This window comes from Bos indicus, chromosome 13 (assembly GCF_029378745.1).
Source record: "Bos indicus isolate NIAB-ARS_2022 breed Sahiwal x Tharparkar chromosome 13, NIAB-ARS_B.indTharparkar_mat_pri_1.0, whole genome shotgun sequence".
NCBI lineage: Eukaryota > Metazoa > Chordata > Mammalia > Artiodactyla > Bovidae > Bos > Bos indicus.
In genome coordinates, this window is record NC_091772.1 from 74774743 (window position 1) to 74793859 (window position 19117).

The 19117-nt window shown below is 54.5% G+C and overlaps 1 protein-coding gene across 3 annotated transcripts in view; it reads left to right on the forward strand.

Annotated features, from left to right (window-relative positions):
- The first annotated feature begins 843 nt into the window (after positions 1-843).
- The window catches only part of SLC12A5 (solute carrier family 12 member 5), a 36642-nt gene continuing 18368 nt past the window's right edge, over positions 844-19117 (forward strand). For 2 of the 3 annotated variants that reach the window (XM_019972504.2, XM_070801789.1), the window contains exons 1-7: positions 844-1031; positions 14359-14453; positions 14750-14881; positions 15125-15271; positions 16056-16110; positions 16602-16732; positions 18671-18912. In XM_019972504.2, the coding sequence (XP_019828063.1) occupies positions 908-1031; positions 14359-14453; positions 14750-14881; positions 15125-15271; positions 16056-16110; positions 16602-16732; positions 18671-18912 (926 nt within the window). In that variant the 5' untranslated portion in view covers positions 844-907. Of the gene's footprint in view, positions 1032-8443; positions 8733-14358; positions 14454-14749; positions 14882-15124; positions 15272-16055; positions 16111-16601; positions 16733-18670; positions 18913-19117 lie in introns of those variants that run through there. The other variant, XM_070801790.1, reaches the window with a different exon arrangement.

Consider the following 19117-nt stretch of genomic DNA (forward strand, 5'->3'; position numbering starts at 1 on the left):
GTCTTAGAGCCCTTGCACTTGCTATTTTCTCAGCTAGAGGGCTCTTCCCTCAGATCTTTGCTTAGCTGGCTCCTTCTCATCTGTGAGGGCTCAAGTCAAATACCATATCTTCTGAGAGGTCTTCTTATTCCATCCCTTAAAGTAGTCCTTCCCCTTAGTCATTATCCCTTGACCCCACCTTTTCTTCTTAACATATACCACAATCTCAAATTGTCCTGTCTATGCATTTGCTCACTTGTAATCTTTCTCCTCTCACTCATTAGAATGTAAGCCCCATGAGGACAGGAAGCCAGTCCATCTCATCCGATGCTATATCCCAGTGCCCCAACCAGTGCCGCAAACGCAGGGGCGCTATCAAGATGTGTTGAGTGAATGAAATCCAGTTTAGGAGACCTGAAAGTGAAGTCGCTCAGTCCTGTCGGACTCTGCAACCCCATGGACTGTAGCCTACCAGGCTCCTCCGTCCATGGGATTTTCCAACAAGAGTACTGAAGTGGGTAGCTATTCCCTTCTCTAGGGGATCTTTCTGACCCAGGGATCGAACCCGAGTCTCCTGCATCGCACGTAAATGCTTTACTGTCTGAGCCAGCAGGGAAGCCCTGACCTAGGCGAGGAGAACCCGAGCTCCAGGAGCCGCACACGGGGACACCTGGTGCCGGGGTGGCTCTCAGGAGCGGGTTGGACCCTCAGGCGCTTCCAGCGGAATTGAGAGCCCAAGGCCCCAGAGCCACGTGGCCAAACACGGAGGCACAAAGCCCGGCGGGCACTAGGACCCTGCGCGGCGCCGCGGCCGGCGGGGGGCGGCCGGCGGGGAGGGGGAATCCGCTCCTTCTGCCTCCCGGAGCCGGGTTGCGGCCACTTGTGCGATCCGGGCCGGTTCCGCAGCCGCCCGGCCCCTCTCCGCACCATGAGCCGCAGGTTCACCGTCACGTCGCTGCCCCCGGCGGGGCCCGCTGGGCCCTCTGACCCGGGGCCCCACGGGCCTTCAGCCGCAGACCGCCGCCGCCGCCTCTCGGGGGGAGACGCCAAAGGTAGAGGCCTCGGGGGGCGGGGCTTGTAGGGTGGGCGGGGCGAGTCAGGGGCGGGGCCACGGCGAGCGGGCCTTTGGTTGGGAGGGGAGGGACCGGGACCGGTGGGGAGAGGGTCAGTACCCTCGGAAGGCCGAAGAAGGGAGAGGAGCTGGGCGCTGGGGAACCGGAGAGGGCTGCAGGAGCAATGATGAGGGGAGGGGCCAGATTTGAGGTGGGCGGGGACACACGGAAGAGGGTGGAGCTAGAGGCGAGGGGGCGGGTCTTATGCTACGAAGGCTAGGGCCTCGGGAGCTGGGCCGGGGCGCAGTCAGGGGGAGGGGTCATCTCGGGTAGAGGGCGGAGCTAGAGGCGAGGGGCGTGTCTTATGATACCAAGGCTAGGACCTCGGGGGCTGGGCCATCTCGGGTAGGGGGCGGGGCAGTAGCGAGGGAGAAGGCGGGGCTAGAGGGAGGGAGAGGGCGGGCCGTGTGGGTCCAGAGCCAATGGGAGGAGGTAAGACCATCCTAGTTTGCGGACAGAAAAGGGCGGGACCAAAGACGAAAGGGTTCGGGCCAGTAGTGTACCGAGTCGACGGAGGGAAGAAACATGGACCTGGGTCGCTAGGTCTCCAATCCTTAGTGCCTCAAGAGGCGTCGCGGACAGCGCCTTGGGGATCCCGGGAAGAAGACAGGAGAGAGAAGTTTGGGACCCCTGGCAGCTAAGATCCTGGGCGCAATCCGTGGGGACACTAGTCCTGTCCCTGCGGGATTCACTTAGCTCCCTCTGCTCCAGCTCCCCAAGCGGTGGGTGGAGCCAGCTCTGGCGGGAGCAGGGGCATCTTCCTGGAGGACCCATCGCGGTGGTCTTATAATGGAAGTTACATGCAGGGTACAGACGAGAGAGGAGGAAAGGGATCCTTCTAGGCTTCGGTGAAGAATTAGCATCCTGGATGCACATGCACTCGTCTCCGCAGGGGCCCCTTTATGCCCCTCGGGTCTGGGAGGAAGGTGGAGAATTCGCTTGAAGTGGCCCCAACGTGGGGAGGAGGAGCCTCCTCGGGCCACCAGGGGTCGCTGCTGAGCCGCAGGTGAGCTCACCCTGACCCCAGCAAACTTAAGCACCAAAAACCCTTTTAGAGGTTTTATCTGGCGAACCTCTACATTGAATACATGACCAAACTGAGGCCTAAATTTCCTCAGGGCTCCAGTCCCGTGAACCAACCGCATACTGAACGTGGTCACTCGGATTATGGGGGGCTCTTTCCTTTCTTCATCTTTCCCATAATGTCCATCCCTTTTCTCATTTTCAGTGATGTTCTTACCAGTCTTACAGATTTAAAAGTCAGAACTCTAGGAGCCATCAATGCTTCCTTTTCTCTTCCCACCAGATCTGAGTGGTCCTCATGTCTTGGTCACTTCCTTCAAAACTTATCCTGAATCTGGCCACATCTCTCCTTCTGACATCATCACCCTGCTCCAAACATCCATCATCTCTCATGTGACCATGACCCCAACCTCCTCACTAGTCTGCCTGCTTCCTGTTCATAAGCACCCCCATCATTTGTAAGATAAATGGCAAACCCTTTAGTTGGTCATTCAAAATCTCCCCTCATCTGCTTCTGGTATACCTGTCCCTGTTTTCCCCACCTCCATTAGCCAGGGAAACTCCTACTCACTCTGTAAGTTATAGCTCATTTAACCTTTTCTGAAACTCTTTCACTTTCTCTCACTTCCAGGCAGAGGCAGACATTCCTCTTCTGCCCACCCAGTGCACCATTATAGCACATGTCCCAGTGGATGGAAGTTATTTACTTGTGTGTCTCTTACGTCTCCAGGGCAGGGACCTCATCCTTTTACCTTCGTGATTTGACTGCCAAGTGCTCAGCTGGGCACTTAGTACGGCTTACTGCTCACTCGTCAGGTGAGGGGTGAGGAGCTGTAGGCTCCTAATTCCCCTACCTTTGCCTTCTCTCCTGCCATTCCCCATCCACTGGCCTGAAAATAAGATGGCTCTGTCTCTTATCTCAAGGTGACTGTTCAGTCTTCCTGTTCCTATTTCCAAGCTCCTGCATACTGAAGTAAAATACAGCTCCCAGTGTTGGGTGTGCAGGTGTGTGTGCAAATTGGATGTGAATCTGGAATGCCGTGGGCTTATGGCAGAGGCGGTGTGTGTGTATCTTTGTATGTCTTGAGGGAGAAGCATCCCACGTGAGCTCTGTTGACCCGTGGGACAGTCAGTGAGTCAGTGCTTATGTGTGTTACTGTATGCCAGTGTGCTGATTGGCATGTTGATGTGTGTATTTCTGTGTCTGTCTGTGGGGTGGGTACCTGTGTGCATGAGCTTGCACGTGCACATGCTTCCATCTTGAGAGTAATTTGGGGATTTTTTTTCCCCTAACTTTAAACTTGTTATTTTGTATTGAGGTATAGCCGATTAATAATGTTGTGGTAGTTTCAGGTGAACAGGGAAGGAACTCAGCCATGCATACACAAAACTCCCCCAAACCTCCCTCCCATCGAGGCTGGCACATAACATTGAGCAGAGTTAAGGTCCTTTAATTCTAAAATGGTTATCCATTTTAAACATAACCGTGTACATGACCTTCCCCAAATCCCTAACTATTCCTTCCCCTACTTTGTGGATTTTTAACCTCTTAGGCCCTGAGACAGCCTCCAGCATCTCTCCTTGGTAGGCCAGTGTGTGGGGAAGTAGATAAGAGCTCCCTAGGAGAACTTAAAATTTGGTGGTATCTTTCCCCTAGCTGTTCTTGAGCCAGTACTCTGGCCCCAGGGGAACGCTCTCCCCACCAGCTGTCCTCACCCAGGTCCTAGGGGAGAGATGGCAGTATGTGGAAGGTGGGGGAAGGTTGGGGGAGGTTTTGTAGCTCATTTACATACAAGCGTTGTCTTTCATTCTGGACCCAGGGAGTGGAGTTTGTTGTCCCTGGGGGTGCTTCCTGCTGCCAGAGGAGAGGAGGGGATATGACTTATGGGGGAGGAATGAAGCAATTCAGAAGCTGGTCCTTGAATCTACCACTAATCCTGGGCTGCAGCCCACATGCCTCAGTTGCCTCATCTATACCAGGGGAAGATTGATGATTACTTGGCTGGACCTGGGATCAATTGTTACAACTCTGAGCTACTCCTCCATCCTTTGTATTGCTCCTTGCTATGTCCGTTTCTCATGGAGGAAGACAGAGCCTTGGGAAGAGTGCTGGGCCTGGTTAAGACTAACAGGAGTTGAGATGTGTCCGCATGGAGTGAGAGGGAGCCAACTTGTGCCAGGGGGATGGAGCAAGACCACAGTGTAGCCCATTCACACTCTAGCCCAGGCTCTGTGGTGTGGCCTTGGGCACATTGCTTCCCCTCTCTGGGCCTCAATTTCCCCAGCTGTATATAAAGAAGTTGAACAGGAAGCTATCTGAGGGTCCTTCTAGCCATTAAAATGCTTAGATTCTTTGATGATCTAGAAAGATGATGTTCTCTACCTCCCCCATACCCAAACCTCATGTTTCAGTCTCTATCTGTAAATTGGGAAGAACAACACTGAATTATTGGTATAAATATCTGATCTGGAGATCTCCAGCCTATCCAAGGAGTTCTCCGGTCACTCACTCATCAAGTCAGGACTCTGAACCTCACTGCCCACTACCTCAGCCCAAGGTGAGCCTTGGGAATCACCATGGCAACAAACTGGTTATGAACAGGGCTGTAGTTGCCATGGTGATGGGCTGCTCTCTCTCTCTCTCTCTCTCTCATCCCCCTCACCTCCCCTCCCCTCTTCTCAATGAACCAGAGTGATCTGCGGGCACCAGCTTCTCCAGGTGGGGTGGGGATGGGGGTGGGTACAGTGAGAAGGGGGTCCTGATTGAGAAAGAGGGAAGATGGACTGAATCTATAGAGGAATGGGGGGCTGTCGGGGTGCCATTGCCATGGTGACCGGGCTGCAGCCTGTTAATTAAGCCCCCGGTTACCACGGAGATGATGGTGGTTGACGTGTCTGCAGCGGGCCCTATGTGTGTGTGGGGGGGTGTGTGCTCTGCCCCAGACTCATCAATTCATGGCAAGAGCTTGGGTTCCAGAGGAGGGACCCTCCCAGTGGGGGAGAGAAGGGTGAAGAACGGAGTTCAGGGCCTTAGCTCCATGAGGCCAGAGCTGGGGGTGGGTGGGTTAGGCCGTGGGGATAATGATATAGAGACAAGGGTGGATAGGGACTGAGCCAGAAAGAGGAACACTATGCCTACCTTCCATAGAAAGAGGACCCCATCAAGTGGCTCCAGTTTCTTTCAAACAGCTCCTTGTCCTGATTCAGTGGCTGGGACCCTGGGCTGAAGTTCAGGGAGCCAGATTCTAGGCCCTAGGCTGCCACAGGTTCATCCCATGGAGCGAATTCATAGCTTTCCATTTCTATTTTCTTTCAATTTCTTCCAATTTCCCCAGATAGGAGGACTGGTTAAAAAATAATTTACAAAATTCCTTCCAGTGTCCAAATCCTGATATTAGGAGGCAGTTTCCCTGGCTTTTTTTTTTTCTCTCTCTCTCTTTCTGAGAAGCATAAGTGGAAGGGGAGATGAATTTTAGAGACTCAGAGTTGAGAAATAAGACCCGTGCCAGGCTCTGCACCTCGTGATGATTTAATGAGAGGATGCCCCTGGCCCTAGATCCTCCGAGGGCTCTTGGTGGGTATGGGGTGCTGAGCTTGCAGCCATGTTCCTGGGGCTCAGAGCTGATGGTCACCCTTACTGGCCAAGGCCAGGCTGCCAGTGGAGGAGGTGCCTGCAATGTGTTTTCTGAAAGCCTCACTGCAGAGGCTTGGCCTGAGGCCAGAATGGGGATCAGTCTTCTTGAGAGGTGGGGGCTGTGAACCAAAGGACTGGGGTCTCCCCTTGTGGCTGTCTCCTCTGTTGGTCTTGGCTCCTCTTGAAGAGCTCCATGGATTTGGTCTGAGATAAATGGAGAATTTTCAGGGTGGGAAGAAGGCCCAGGGATTATGCAGCCTCACTCTTTCATTCTATAGACGGAGATACTCAGGGCCTGAGAGGAACCCAGCTTTGCCCAAGGAAATGCAGAGTTTTGGGGCAGAGGACAGGACAGCACCACTATCCCCTGAATCCTGGATGCCTTGTCAGATAGGAGGTCTGGTGAGGGTGCCCAGGTGGGACACCCAGGGGAAGAGGACCATGCCTGCCTTCATCTTCTCCCTTGGGATCTAGATTTTCTCTGTGGGTGGGCTCAGTCCCTCTCTGAGTGGCCAGGGCTCTGGACCACAAATGGGAAATACTCCCAGGGGAACATCCCAGACCCAGGATTGCTGAAAAACCTCAGCACTTATTTCTCAGCACTTCTCAAACACACTACACATGTTACTGTATGACTTGTCTCTACAGAGTAGTAGAAAAGCATATTGGTGGTGGTGGTGGTTTGTGAAATGCAGTGCTTAAAAATTTCTTGAACACTAGCCTACCCACCTGCAATCCCTTTAACCCCTGTCACCAATTTAAACTCATTTCAATTTTTGTGTGTGGGTGGGTGGTTTTCTCTCTGGGAAAGCCAAGAAGGCCAATTCTCACACTTTGTCTGAATAGCTAGCTCTCCACCCTAAAGAGTCCTTCCAGTGTCCATAAAATCCAGTGAAGGGGTTATTTTACTGGAGGATGCCTCAGAGTCCCACTTCAGTTAGCTGCTGAAGACTCGGTGGTTGATCCAATCTGAAGTCAGCGACACATGGGTGACAACAGAATCTGAGCCGCAGGCCCTGTCCATGGTCCTGAAAAACTCATGTCCTAGAACTGGATCGCTAGAGGTGCAGATTTATTTTTTCTAGGACCCTTGAGGATCTTCTGGGCCCACCTCCAGTTGCAAGCTGAGAGGCCACTCTGGCCCTGCACCTATAAAGCCTGAGCACAAGAAAAGGGAGAGAGTTCATCTCCAACCCAGTCCCTGTTCCTTTGTTAGTAGCCAAGGATGAGAGGCACTGAGCAGTTTGGATATGATTGCATTTTTGCCTCTTCTTTTGGAGGCAGGACCCATTTCAAAAGAGGTTATGTTGAGGAAAAGAGTCCTAAACTGGAATAAAGGAAACTGGATTCTAGACCAAGTTCTGCCATTCACTGGTACTGTGTTCATAGGCAGTCATTTCCCCCCATCCCCATCAACAGTGAGCCTTAGCTTTTTCACCTGTAAAATGAAAGCTATGCATTAGCTAAGATGATTGAAGCCATCCTCTCCAGGCCTGGAACTCCCCTGAAACTTAGAGGGCTACTGCTGGGAGCTTGGGTGAGTCTCAAAATCATTTGCCCTAAATCTGCTCTCCTCATTGGATGTTTCCATCTTGCTGGGGCTCAAAGGGTCCGCACTGCTGATGCCACTTCCTGAGGTCTTTCCCCATAGGCTAAGTCTGGAGTCTTGGGTGCTGAGGGGGTCCCAGGACAATCAAGCTTCTAGGGGACTGGTGTCAGGGGAGGGGGAGGAACGCAGAAAGCATGTCAGCTCTGGAATCCTCAGAAAGCAATCCTGGATTAGGGGATTAGACACTCCCGCCCCAGGAGAAAAATCTGGTCCCAAACCGACAGGCGGCCTCATTCTCCCCTCCCCCACTCCATTCCTGGCCAGCCTGCGACCGGCCTGCCCTCCCCAGAGGCTGCACCATCCCCAGTGGGGAATCAGCGCTCCAGAACCTCATTGCCGCCTTCTCTCCTCCTCACCACCTCTCCTTCCCAGGTTCCTTGCGTGGGGCTTGGGGTGGGGTCCCTTGTTTTGGGACTCCAGTAATTTGCCTTTGAGGTGAGACGCTGAGACCTCTATCGGTCTAAACAGAAAGAAAGGGTTCACTGCTACTCCTCAGACTCATGCCTCCCATTTTAAGCCAGGATGAACCAGACAGTTCAGCCCCTGACCCTGACCCCCCGGGGGCCAGCATGGTACTTGAGTTAAAGGCTCTGGCCTTCGCACATCCCTAGCTCCAGCCTCCTGAGCAGCGATTGTGGGCGAGGGCAGGATTCCACAGCGTTCTTCAGGGCCGGCCTCCCCAGCTTTGCAGACAAGCTCTCCAGGGACCCATATTCCACGGCGCGCTCCCCCTGCCGCCTCAGATCCCCGCATATTCCCTCTAGGGGTCAGCCCAGACCCCCGGCCAGGCAGCCGCTGCGGGGCCGCCTCCCCGCGGCCGCGACCTAGTTCCCTGCCGTTATTTTTAGGGCGCGGGATGGCACCTGCCCACGTGCCGGCCCCGCCTGCGCCGGAGAGTGGGGGGCGGGCAGAGCTGCGTCTGCTCCCGGGAGGCGAGGCCCCCGTCTCCCGCAGCACCCTCTCCATCCCACCGGTGCAAGCCCCCAGGTTCCGTGCGAGGGGGCCTCCGGGAGCGCACTGCCCGCCCCTCATCCCCTCTTCTTCCTCCCTCCCTCGCTCCCCCCCCCCAAAACCCAGCCAGTGGCTCACGCCTCCTGCATACGGGATGAGGTGAGCCGCGCCGCCGCTGAGAGGGGGCGCGCGCGGGTGTGAGCGTGTGTCCGTGTGCGAGTGTGTGTGCGCCGGGCGGGCGGGCACTGCAGCTTCTTCCTCCGTGGAGCGGAGAGCGAGAGAGCTAGAGCGAGCGAGAGAGCGGCGAAGGCAGGCAGAGGGGCGCGGGCGAGGCGGCGCAGCCATCCCCGGGCCCGGCGCCGCGCCGCCACCATGCTAAACAACCTGACGGACTGCGAGGACGGCGATGGGGGAGCCAACCCTGGTAAGCGATCGGGGGCGGCGAGGAGAGGAAGCAGCTCTGGGGTTAGAGACAGAGCCGGGGGCCGCCTCCTTCGGAGGCGAGGCTGGGATTGACCCGGGCGGTGGGCGCCCAAGTCGGCCTGGAGCCCAGCTCCATTGGAATGCGCCAGGCGCCGTGCGAGGTGCTGGAATGTGCCGCACCCGGGGCCAGGACGGGGGGCCGAGGGCTTGCCACTGCCCACGGCCCGGGGGCAGACGTGGGCTAGCTAAGCGAGGGAGTCGGTGGGAACGGGTTGGAAGAGCTAGAATGGGCTGACGTGGAGCTCGACGGGCGGGAGGAGGGCTCCTTTTCCCGAGAAGGGACCCTGGAGTCCTGGCGCAGAGCGCGGGTGTTGGGGGGGCGCAGTCTGCTGCAGTCCCTCGCTTTGAGACTTCCAGCTGAAAGGTGGGGGGAAGGTGCCTATTGGGGGGGGGTTGGAGGCATATGACAGCCCCCGTCCGGCTGCGGTGTCTCCTTAAGGGGTCACTTGATGCAGTCCGGGCCCCCTCCCCCAAAGCTGCCCGAGATCCAACCTCCGACTGAAGCGAACCTCCTCCGGGGATTTTCAGCTCTACTTTGCGGAATCTCCTTCTCCCTCTCGCGTTCCCATGGGTTCCTTTTCAGGACGGGAAGCAAGATCACCCTCTTTTCTTTCCCCTTTCCCTTTCCTCTGGGTACTCTGGGATAGCTGTGAGGTTTCCAGGGTGGGGCAGAGGGGAGTCTCTCTACTCAGCTCTGCTAGCTTCCCCAGTGAGGCCTCAGGAATGGGGTCCCAGCGGCCGAATCCCCGGCTCCGTGGCGCGGACACTGCGGACGCGCTGCGGTGGGTGCGGAGACTCGCTAGGACCAGAGGGGCTTGGAGCGAGTCCGTTGGCGGCTCCCGCTCTCCCCCGCCCTCCTCCGCGGTTTCCCTGCTCTGAGGTCTTCGAGGCCACCCACCCCCTCGGGCTCCCAGGCCCCCCGCCGCCCCCCAGCGGTCTCAGCCATCCATCACGGCTGTCAGCCGCCCCCACCCCCCACCCTCCAGCGGCGCTGCGTCCCTTGCGCACTAGCGCGCCTCATGCTCTGGCTGTCTGCGCTCAGCGCCTTCAAACGCTCCCCTGGGCATTGCTTGACCCTCTGGTCCAAGACTCCTGCAGAGCTCCCCCCGGGGAAGGCCCAAGGGTCCTAAAGGCTCAAAGCGCAGGGTCTTTCAGGGACAGGCAGCCTGGACTTGAAGTCCTCCGGATCCTGGGTCCAAGTCAGAGCCAAGTGGCCGCTTGGAAGGCTGTGGACACCAGGGTCCCTCATCCTCTGACACCCCTTCTTCCTCCCTGAAGCTGAGTAGGGGCAGGAACTACTGACTGGCTAACTCATCCATCTCCCCAGTGACCCTGGGGTCAATCCGCAGGCGCCCTCCTCCATAGCAGGTTCAGGCTTCGGGAAGCGGGTGGTTTGGCAAAGTCTAGTCTGCAGCAGAGCCGGGCATCCCGTCGCTGCTCCTAGGGAACAGAGGTGGGGGCCGTCATCCCACATGGGAACCCCTTCAGATGTCTCCACTCTGAGGAGGGGGCTCTGCTCCCCCAGACACAGGGTTTGGTCCAGTCCCCCACGCCCTGCTTGCCCTACCCCTGACGACGGCGCCTTCCTGGGCCACGGGATTTCTGCAGGGTCTCAAGTGGCCTAGAAAAGAGTGTGCAGCAGGACTCCAACTAGGAACTCCCTTCAGTTCTACCCCCTCCCCACAAGTTTTCCAGACTCTGAGTGTAGCAGACTCGTCTGCAGACTTTCTCTCTGTCTCTCTCTCTCTGTCTCTCTCTCTCTCTGAGTGGCCAGGACCTGGGTCAGGCTTTTTGGCCCCAGAGAAAGAAGGCCTCCCAGTGGTGCCTGGAGACGGTGATGGGGGCTGGGGGGGGCGGGGGCGGGGGTGGTCCAAGGACCTCTGGGGCTTTAGGGAAGACCATCAAACCGAAAAAATCCGGCATCTCTGAACTTAGGTTCTTGGAAATGTAGGAGACCTGGGTCTTGACCTCGGAGAGGTGGGAATGACCAGAGAAAGAAGGCTCCTCTGGACTAAAGAACACAAGGATATTGTCTCTGTCCCCCAGGTCTCCTTTCCTCTTGGGGTCTGACGCCGTCCCCTACTCCCCTCATCTGGCTTGGGGATTCCCTGAGGCCTTGCCCCAGGCCCCCAGGGGAGGCTCCTTAGCCCGCGCCGCTAGCCTGTTTCCTCCATGGGAGCTCTGGCGGCCGCAGCTTAATTGAAAGCCGATTCGGGCTGAGAGCTCCCAGGGGGCGGGGGCGAGGGCGGGGGCGGAGAGGGCTCAGCCTCCGTCTGGCCCGGCCTCTTGCGCGCGCGCCGCACGGCGATCTCCCAGCCTTCTGACTCCCGGCTAAGGGAATGGGGGCGAGATCCTCCCTCGCGGTCCTGCCCCTCTGAGGGCTCGTGAAGCTCAACCCTCCCCCTCAACCGGGGTTCCAGGGAGGGGTCGAAATCAGCCCTGGCAGACCAGGCTGGGGGCCTGGCGTCCCGTCCAGACGGCGGGTGGAAAAGCGCGACTCAGGACAAGCCTACGAGCTGCCCCCTCCTCTGCCCTCATCTCCTGGCTGGGCTCCGGCCCGGAGTCTGGCTCCGCGCTGCGCGCCGCGTTACATAAGCCGCTGCGGGCGCGTGGCCGGCTCTGCTCCGCGCTGCGCTCTCTGCCCGCGCGGTCGCCATGGAAACCGGCGCGGAGCTGCTTCGATGCCGGGTCTCCGGCCAGGACGCCCTCTTTCCCGCCCTGCACGCTCCCCGCGCCCCCACGAAGGAGGAGGGGAGGGGTGTGAAAGGAATGGGGTGCTCTCGTGCCTGACGGTCCTAACCCCGAAGAGCCGCGGGGAGGAGAACCCACAGGAGACGGGGCCCCTAAATCTTGCCGCTGGGGAAAGGGTGTGGGATAGGGCGCCCAGGGTGGGTGGGGTACCACGTATATTAGTAATAATCGTGATTGTAATAGTAACAGCAGTAAGTACACTTATGTGCCCAGTACACACACGCCCAACAGGCATTATTTTACTTAATTCCCACCACAGCCCTGAATCAAACACGATTATTATCCCTTTGCAAAGTAGGAAACCGAGGCATAGTTTAAGTGACTTGCCCAAGGGGTGGACACAGCCAACGAAGTTGGGACTGGAACCTAAATCTTCTTGACTCCAGCCTGTTTTCCTAACCATTAAGAAATTTCTTCTCATCTCATCCCCAACCCCCTAGTTCCCACTATAATGTGGTGAGAACACGAGGCCTCTTGTCAGCATCTTAAAAATGAAGAGGGACCCACCTCACTTTTACTTCTCCTGTTCTCTAGCCCCAAAGAGCTCTTCTGAGACCCTGAGGGTCAGGAAGGGAGCCCGGGGGAATTCCCCTCAACAGACTTTTTGCTGAGCACCTAGTATGTGCCAGGCTCCCACTGGCAGGACCGGTCTGCTAGTCCTAGGAACTCATGGACGTGAGGAGAAGAGTGAGCTGGTGGAAGTCCTATCTGGGGGTCAGGAGTTCTTGGCTTGATGAGTGAAGTGGAGGTGGTGGCAGGAGACAGCGGGTGGTGGGTTTACCTTGAGGAAGTGAGCATCACTTCCACAGTTTTGAGTCAGGATGAGACTGGATTTATAGCAGGTCATGCTTTGGGGATGGACCCTGGCTGAGAGACTAAGGGAGGTTTCCAGGAGGAGAGGATGGGAAGGATTTGGGCAGAATGGAGATGGAGAGAGAGAGAGGTCAGGAGATGAAGGGATAGGAAATTCAGAATATGTAGGGCCTCCACTTCACTTTTGTCTTGGTCATTGGAGAGTTTCCCCAGAGTCCACAGAGATATCTACTACTGGGATTCAGCCCTGAAAACTGAGAAAGTGTGATGGCTGGAACCAAGGGAGTGTGCCTCTGTGTGTGTAGGGGGGGATTGCTTATGTCTCTTTGAAAGGACCCTCTCCTTAATGCCCTGGAGACTTCCTCCTTGCATGATCTCATCCAGGCACATGGTTTCACACACTTGCTACACAACTTTTCATGGGTTACCCCTGATTCTCATGCCCAGTGTCTCTCCTGGGTCCCTGGCTGATCCAAGTGCTTCTGGACAAGTTCTCTTGAGTGTCCTACAGTGCCTCACTGTCAGTCAAATTCAGCCTCTTCCCCACCCCCAGTCTCCCTCTTTTCCTCCGTTTATTAAATAGCACCATCATCCACCCATTTACCTCTGCTAGAAATCCAGGCATTATCCTAGATCCCTCCTTCCCACATCCACACACATCTGGCATAGAAATATGTGCCAATAATTCTGGAGTCTGCTCACTTTTCCACACTGCTCTGGTCTGGGATATCACCAGTCCTTGCCCAGATTTCTGAAAGTCCTTAGCTTCTGCATTTTTTCTTTCTCTGTTTTTTTGGCCACATGTGGCATTTGGGATCTTAGTTCCCCAACCAGGGATTGAACCCATCCCCCCTTGCAGTGGAAGCATGGTGTCTTAACCACTGGACCATCAAGAAAGTACCCCCTAACTAACTTCTTTATTCTTCGTCAAAAGGCCAGAGTGATTGCTCTAAAACACAAATTTGTCCTTGGTACTTTTTTGCCTGAAACTCTTCAGTGACTTCCCATTGTCCTCTGGATGAAGTCCAAAGTCCTTAACGTGGTTGGCTAGTCATGTAAGGACCCAGCCCACACCTACCGTCCTAGCCTCATTTTCTTCATATGCTTCTCCTCCATCCTCCAGCGCCCCTCCCCTCATTCCCTTTCCTTAGACTCCTCCAGATCAAACTTCTTTCAGGCCCTCTGACCCAGTCCAGCTCACTCTTACCTCTGGGCCATCGAACGCGCTGTTCTGCTGTTCTATCTGCCTGGAACACCCTCCCGGCTCCCTCCCAGTCTAGCTGTTACTCATCCTTCAGTTCTCAGCCAACACGTCACTTCCTCTGGGAAGCCTTCCGTGACCTCCCAGGCTGGGCTGAGTGCTTCTCCCGTGTTCCCACAGTCCTTCGTTCATATTCTGCCACACAACTTACCACTCTGGGTTGGAAACGGCTGGCTATGGGTTTATCTCCCCTGCCTTTGTGTTCCCCGAGGGCAGCAATGGTCTTAGGCTGTGTTTTATTCCCCCACCCCCACCCCCACATCAGCATGCAGGAGACATCCAGTGAATACACAACGACTGCAGATGAACCAGGGACACAGGATATGCCAAAGGGGGTCACTTTTCCAAGAGGGGGAGTATCCTGGGGGCCTCCAGCTGAAGTGGTCTCTGCCTCCCCTCTAGGAAAGAATGTGCTTCCACCTCCCAAACACCAGGATGGGCCAGTTATGGTCAAGGAGGGAACTCTGGAGAGTCTAGGGTGCCCTGATGAATGAAGTAGGACCACCCCACCCCCCAACCAGAGCAAGGAAGCACTTCCACATTCATTAAATACCCTGCACATGTCAGGGAGTGCGCTAGGTTTATTATACAGAACTAAAATTCTGCAGGGGAGGTAGCATTAGCTCGTTTTTTCAATGTGTGGACCAAGGTTCAGCGAGTTAAAGTGGCCACCCAGCTGGGTGCCCGGGCAGACGGGTGGCAAACAATTGATGCCGAGTTTCTCACTCCTCTGCCTTCTCAGGGGATGGCAACCCCAAGGAGAGCAGCCCTTTCATCAACAGCACCGACACAGAGAAGGGGAAGGAGTACGATGGCAAGAACATGGCCCTGTTTGAGGTGGGCTGCTTGGGGTCCTGGGACTCCCCCCACGATTCATCTCTGCCTTCATCAGCCGTTCCCTCCCTCCTTCCCTGGGGCACTGTCCCCTCCTCTCCATTGCTCCCTCAGGTCCGCCTTCTTCCTTGCCCTTTCCGCCTGCTCCTCCACTTCTTATCCTAACTCCCTCTCTCCCTGCCCATCTCATCCTAGTCTCAATGGCTTGCCTCCTGGTCCCCATCTCTCTCTGCCTCCTACCACCTAGCTCACCCTCCTCTAGACCCTGGCGCCCCAGCACTGACAACTTCCCTCCACAGGAGGAGATGGACACTAGCCCCATGGTGTCCTCCCTGCTTAGTGGTCTGGCCAACTACACCAACCTGCCCCAGGGAAGCAGGGAGCACGAGGAGGCAGAAAACAATGAGGGTGGAAAAAAGAAGCCGGTGCAGGTGAGGGCCTTGGGGAAGAAGGGCTGGAGGGGAGAGAAGGCGGGGAGGAAAAAGGATTCAGGTGAAGGGATGGATGATGTAGATGGAAGGATAGGAGATGGAGGCAGAGGGAGGGGAAGGGATGGGAGATGAGGGGTAGAGATGGGGGGTGGGGGGGGATGAAAGTATGGGGAAGAGGAGAGGGCCTGGGGTGCTGGTAGGGATGGGGAGGGCTGCAGAAACTGACGCCAGCCTCCCTGGCAGGCCCCCCGAATGGGCACCTTCATGGGCGTGTACCTGCCGTGCCTGCAGAACATCTTTGGGGTGATCCTCTTCCTGCGGCTCACGTGGGTGGTGGGCATCGCGGGCATCATAGAGGCCTTCTGCATGGTCTTCATCTGCTGCTCCTGTGTGAGTGACTCCCTCCCCTCGCCCATTCCCTGACAGCTGGGGCTTGAGCAGGGACCTGCGGGTGGGAGGGGAAGAGAAGAGGGGCGGCATGAGACCTGAGCTTTTTATAGGAAGCACTGCGTATAATCTTGGAGAGGAAATTAGGTCTGACTGGGCCTTCCAGCCTCTCCCAGGCTCATCCCTGATGGCCATCAACCAGGTGTCACCTGGACCTGTGTGTGGGTGCGGGTGCTGCAGACTCATTGATAAAAAGATAGGTGTTTGCTAATAAATCAGATCCACCTATAGCCCTGCCACAGTTAACATTTTGGTAGGTCTTGACTCACAAGAAAACGGGATGATGGGTCCCAAACAGGTCTGGCTGAATTCTTCCCATCCTCTCAAAAAACCCACATGTTCACTAACACCTACTTCCCGTGACATTTACGCTTCCTCACATGTGACCTGTGATTCCCCCCTCGACACGTATGGTAGCCAGTGCCGAAGCTGGTACACCTGCCTATTGAATAAACGAAGAAATGGAGGCTTAGAGAACTGAAGTGACGTGTCTCCTCCAGCCAGACAGCTGGTCAGAGGCCAAGCTGGGGTTTCCAGAGCTCTCTGATGGGAGAGCTCGAGTTCCTTCCCTGTGCTGGGTGAAGAAGAGGTTTTTCTGGACAAGAAGGACTTGGCAGGAGTAGGAGCTGGAACCGTACCAAGGAGAAGCTCAGCGGAAGAGGACTTGTGGGTTTGGCGGGTGTTTATGGGGTAGCCGCCACCCTGATGGTGATCTCTGTTCTCACAGACGATGCTCACGGCCATTTCCATGAGTGCAATCGCAACCAATGGTGTTGTGCCTGGTACGTGACTGGGGCTGCTTGGAGGGGAAGGGGGCCTGGCCAGGTGGGAGGGAGACCTGGACGGTTGGGAGGAAGGAGGGGCAGTGCCCAGAGCTTTGGGCGCCCTCAGGAACCCCGAAAGGCAATATTGCAGGTCTGAGACTGGGCTGTGATGTTTGTGGAGTCGGTGGGGGCAGCCCTCTTAAGGGGAGGGGAAGGAGGCTGTTGATGGTGTTGAACGGGGCAATGAAAGATCTCTTCCCTTTGCCTGAGACCCTCTTTGCCATCATCCTATTTTCTGAGCCATGACCTCCTTAGAGGGGTAATTAGCAACATGGTAATTAGTGCTGTAAAAGCCACTCAGAGTGTTTGGCTGGGTCTCCCACTACAGCCTGTAAGGCTTGTGAGGCCCAGTGCAACCCCCTTCCCACCACTGTCTCTGATCCCCTCCTCACGCCTAAAGCAGCCCAGGGTCCCTCGAACCTCTTGCCAATACTGGATTCTTTCTGCAGCTGGCGGCTCCTACTACATGATTTCCAGGTCTCTGGGTCCAGAGTTTGGGGGCGCCGTGGGCCTCTGCTTCTACCTGGGCACTACTTTTGCTGGGGCCATGTACATCCTGGGCACCATCGAAATCCTGCTGGTAAGAAGGGCTGGGGAGGAGGTGTGGGTCCCGGGCTGTCAGTCAGTTAACAGATGCTCTTGTAGGCTGGGTCACTCAGTAAAGCCGGAGGGATATCAGATGTGGTTCTCTCTTTAAAGAGTTCACAGTCTAGTTGGGGAGACAGGATACACTAATTATGTAACATGAACAGCTGTCGTTCATCAGGCACCCACTGTGCTCTCAGTAGAGTTCCAAGTGCTTTACAGTCATTAGCTTGAGTCCTCACGAGGTTTAAGTATTATTATGCCCATTCTACAAATGAGAAGCTCAGAGAGGTGAACCGACTTGCTCAAGGTCACTCGGCGACCAGCTGTCAGAGGTGGGTTGGGAAGAGTGCAGTCATGGTAGAAATGATAACAGTCATTTCCCTCAGTGATTGCCTACTATGTGCCAGGGTGTGGTGTGCTGGGCACTCTGTGGATGTTAATGGTAGAGGGCAGATGGCTGGCAGGTTGCAGAGAAGAAGGAGCTGAGAAAGAGATCTGTCAGAAGCAGTGACTGATGAGCAGTCGGGGCCCTGGGCAGTGTCTGAAGTGGGCAGCTGCTGACCTGGGTCTCAGTTCTTCCTGCCCCTGCAGGAGGAAGTGGGAGCTGAAGGTTCCTTGGTATACAGAGAGCCGGGCTGACATTTCCCAAACACTTATTCTACCTAGGTCCCGTGGCTGGCCATGTATCATTTTTATTCTCACGACTCTTGCATGAGTTAGATATCTTCATTTTACAGATGAGGAAGGCAAGGCTCAGAGAGTTAAAGGGACATGTGGAAGGGATATGAAACTGTGTCTTTCTGACTCTGAAGCCTGTGCATGTCCCCCCAACTGCACTGCTTTAGAGAACTAGAACTAACAGATGTTTCAGCTTCTGGCCTGGGGACAGATTGGAGAAGTCCAGGGTCAGGAAGGATAGATGGGGAATAAATGACCCAAGAAGCCAAATTTTGAGAGAATAATAATTGACCTCTATGGCTTTTACAAAATTAAAAAAGTATTATAAAAGCAATTCTACCTATTGAATTGGAAGATTAAAAAAATAAATTGGAAAAAATCAAAGAATGTAAAAAGGGAAATAACAGTCTCCTGAAGAAAGTCATCATTAACATTTTGGTGTATCCTTCTAGTTTTTGTTTTTCTTTATGATATTGCATTTTGTCTTTATAAAACTCTACAGATTTCTCTAATAGTTCAAAACTCTCTTTGCAAATATCACTTACAACTGAAAATAACTTTTGTAACAATATAAATATATTAATATTTCATATAGAAATTATGGAAAATACAGATGTGCAAAAAGAATAAAGATTATTCACATTTTTACCATTCAGGGGAAACGACTGTTAACATTTTGATGTATCTACACACAGACAGACATATATACACACATATGTGTGTATATATTCACATGTAAGTACACATATATATATTTACAAAAATGAGATAAGACACATTCTCTTTAAAAATAGATTGTTTTTACCCAGTCTAACAGGGATAGCTTTTTTAAGTTGGTTCATATAAATCTTTGTTGTTCTTTTTAGTAGCTACATAATCTATTTGGAAATACCGTGATTAATTTACCTAATCCTCTAGGGATGAATGTCTAATTTGTATCTGCCTTTCTAATTAAATAATAAAGACAATAAATAATCATTAATACTTATACTTGATAACAAAAATGATAGAAATTAATAATTGCTCCTAACATTTTTGCAGTATCATTTTTTAATGACTGAATAATAACTAGTCTTTGTAGGACAGACCCTCTCATTGGATGTCCTTCCCAGTCTCGGATTACCGTAAATATGCTGTGAAGAGTTACCTTTTTCTCCAAAGCCCTGCCTGCACCTCAGGTTATTTCCTTGGGGTGGTTCTTCGTTGGCCCCCACTGGGTTACCTGCTTGACTGCCTCACCCCTTTCCCACAGGCTTATCTCTTCCCAGCCATGGCCATTTTTAAGGCAGAAGATGCCAGCGGGGAGGCGGCAGCCATGCTGAACAATATGCGTGTGTATGGCACCTGTGTGCTCACCTGCATGGCCACTGTGGTGTTTGTGGGTGTCAAGTACGTCAACAAGTTTGCCCTTGTCTTCCTGGGTTGTGTCATCCTCTCCATCCTGGCCATCTATGCTGGGGTCATCAAGTCTGCCTTCGACCCACCCAACTTCCCGTAAGTGCTGCTGCCCTGCGCCTCGGGCACCCTCGCCCTCCTCCCTGGCTGGTTTCAGGGTCTTCACACTAGTCTCCGCAACCCCCCACCTGCCCCTATCTCTCAGAATTGGAGTGGTTGTGGATTCAGAGTAAACTCTCTTGGGAGCGAAAACCTCTCCTGGTTTCAGGTAAATCTCTTTAGGGTGGGGTAAGTTTTTTTGGAG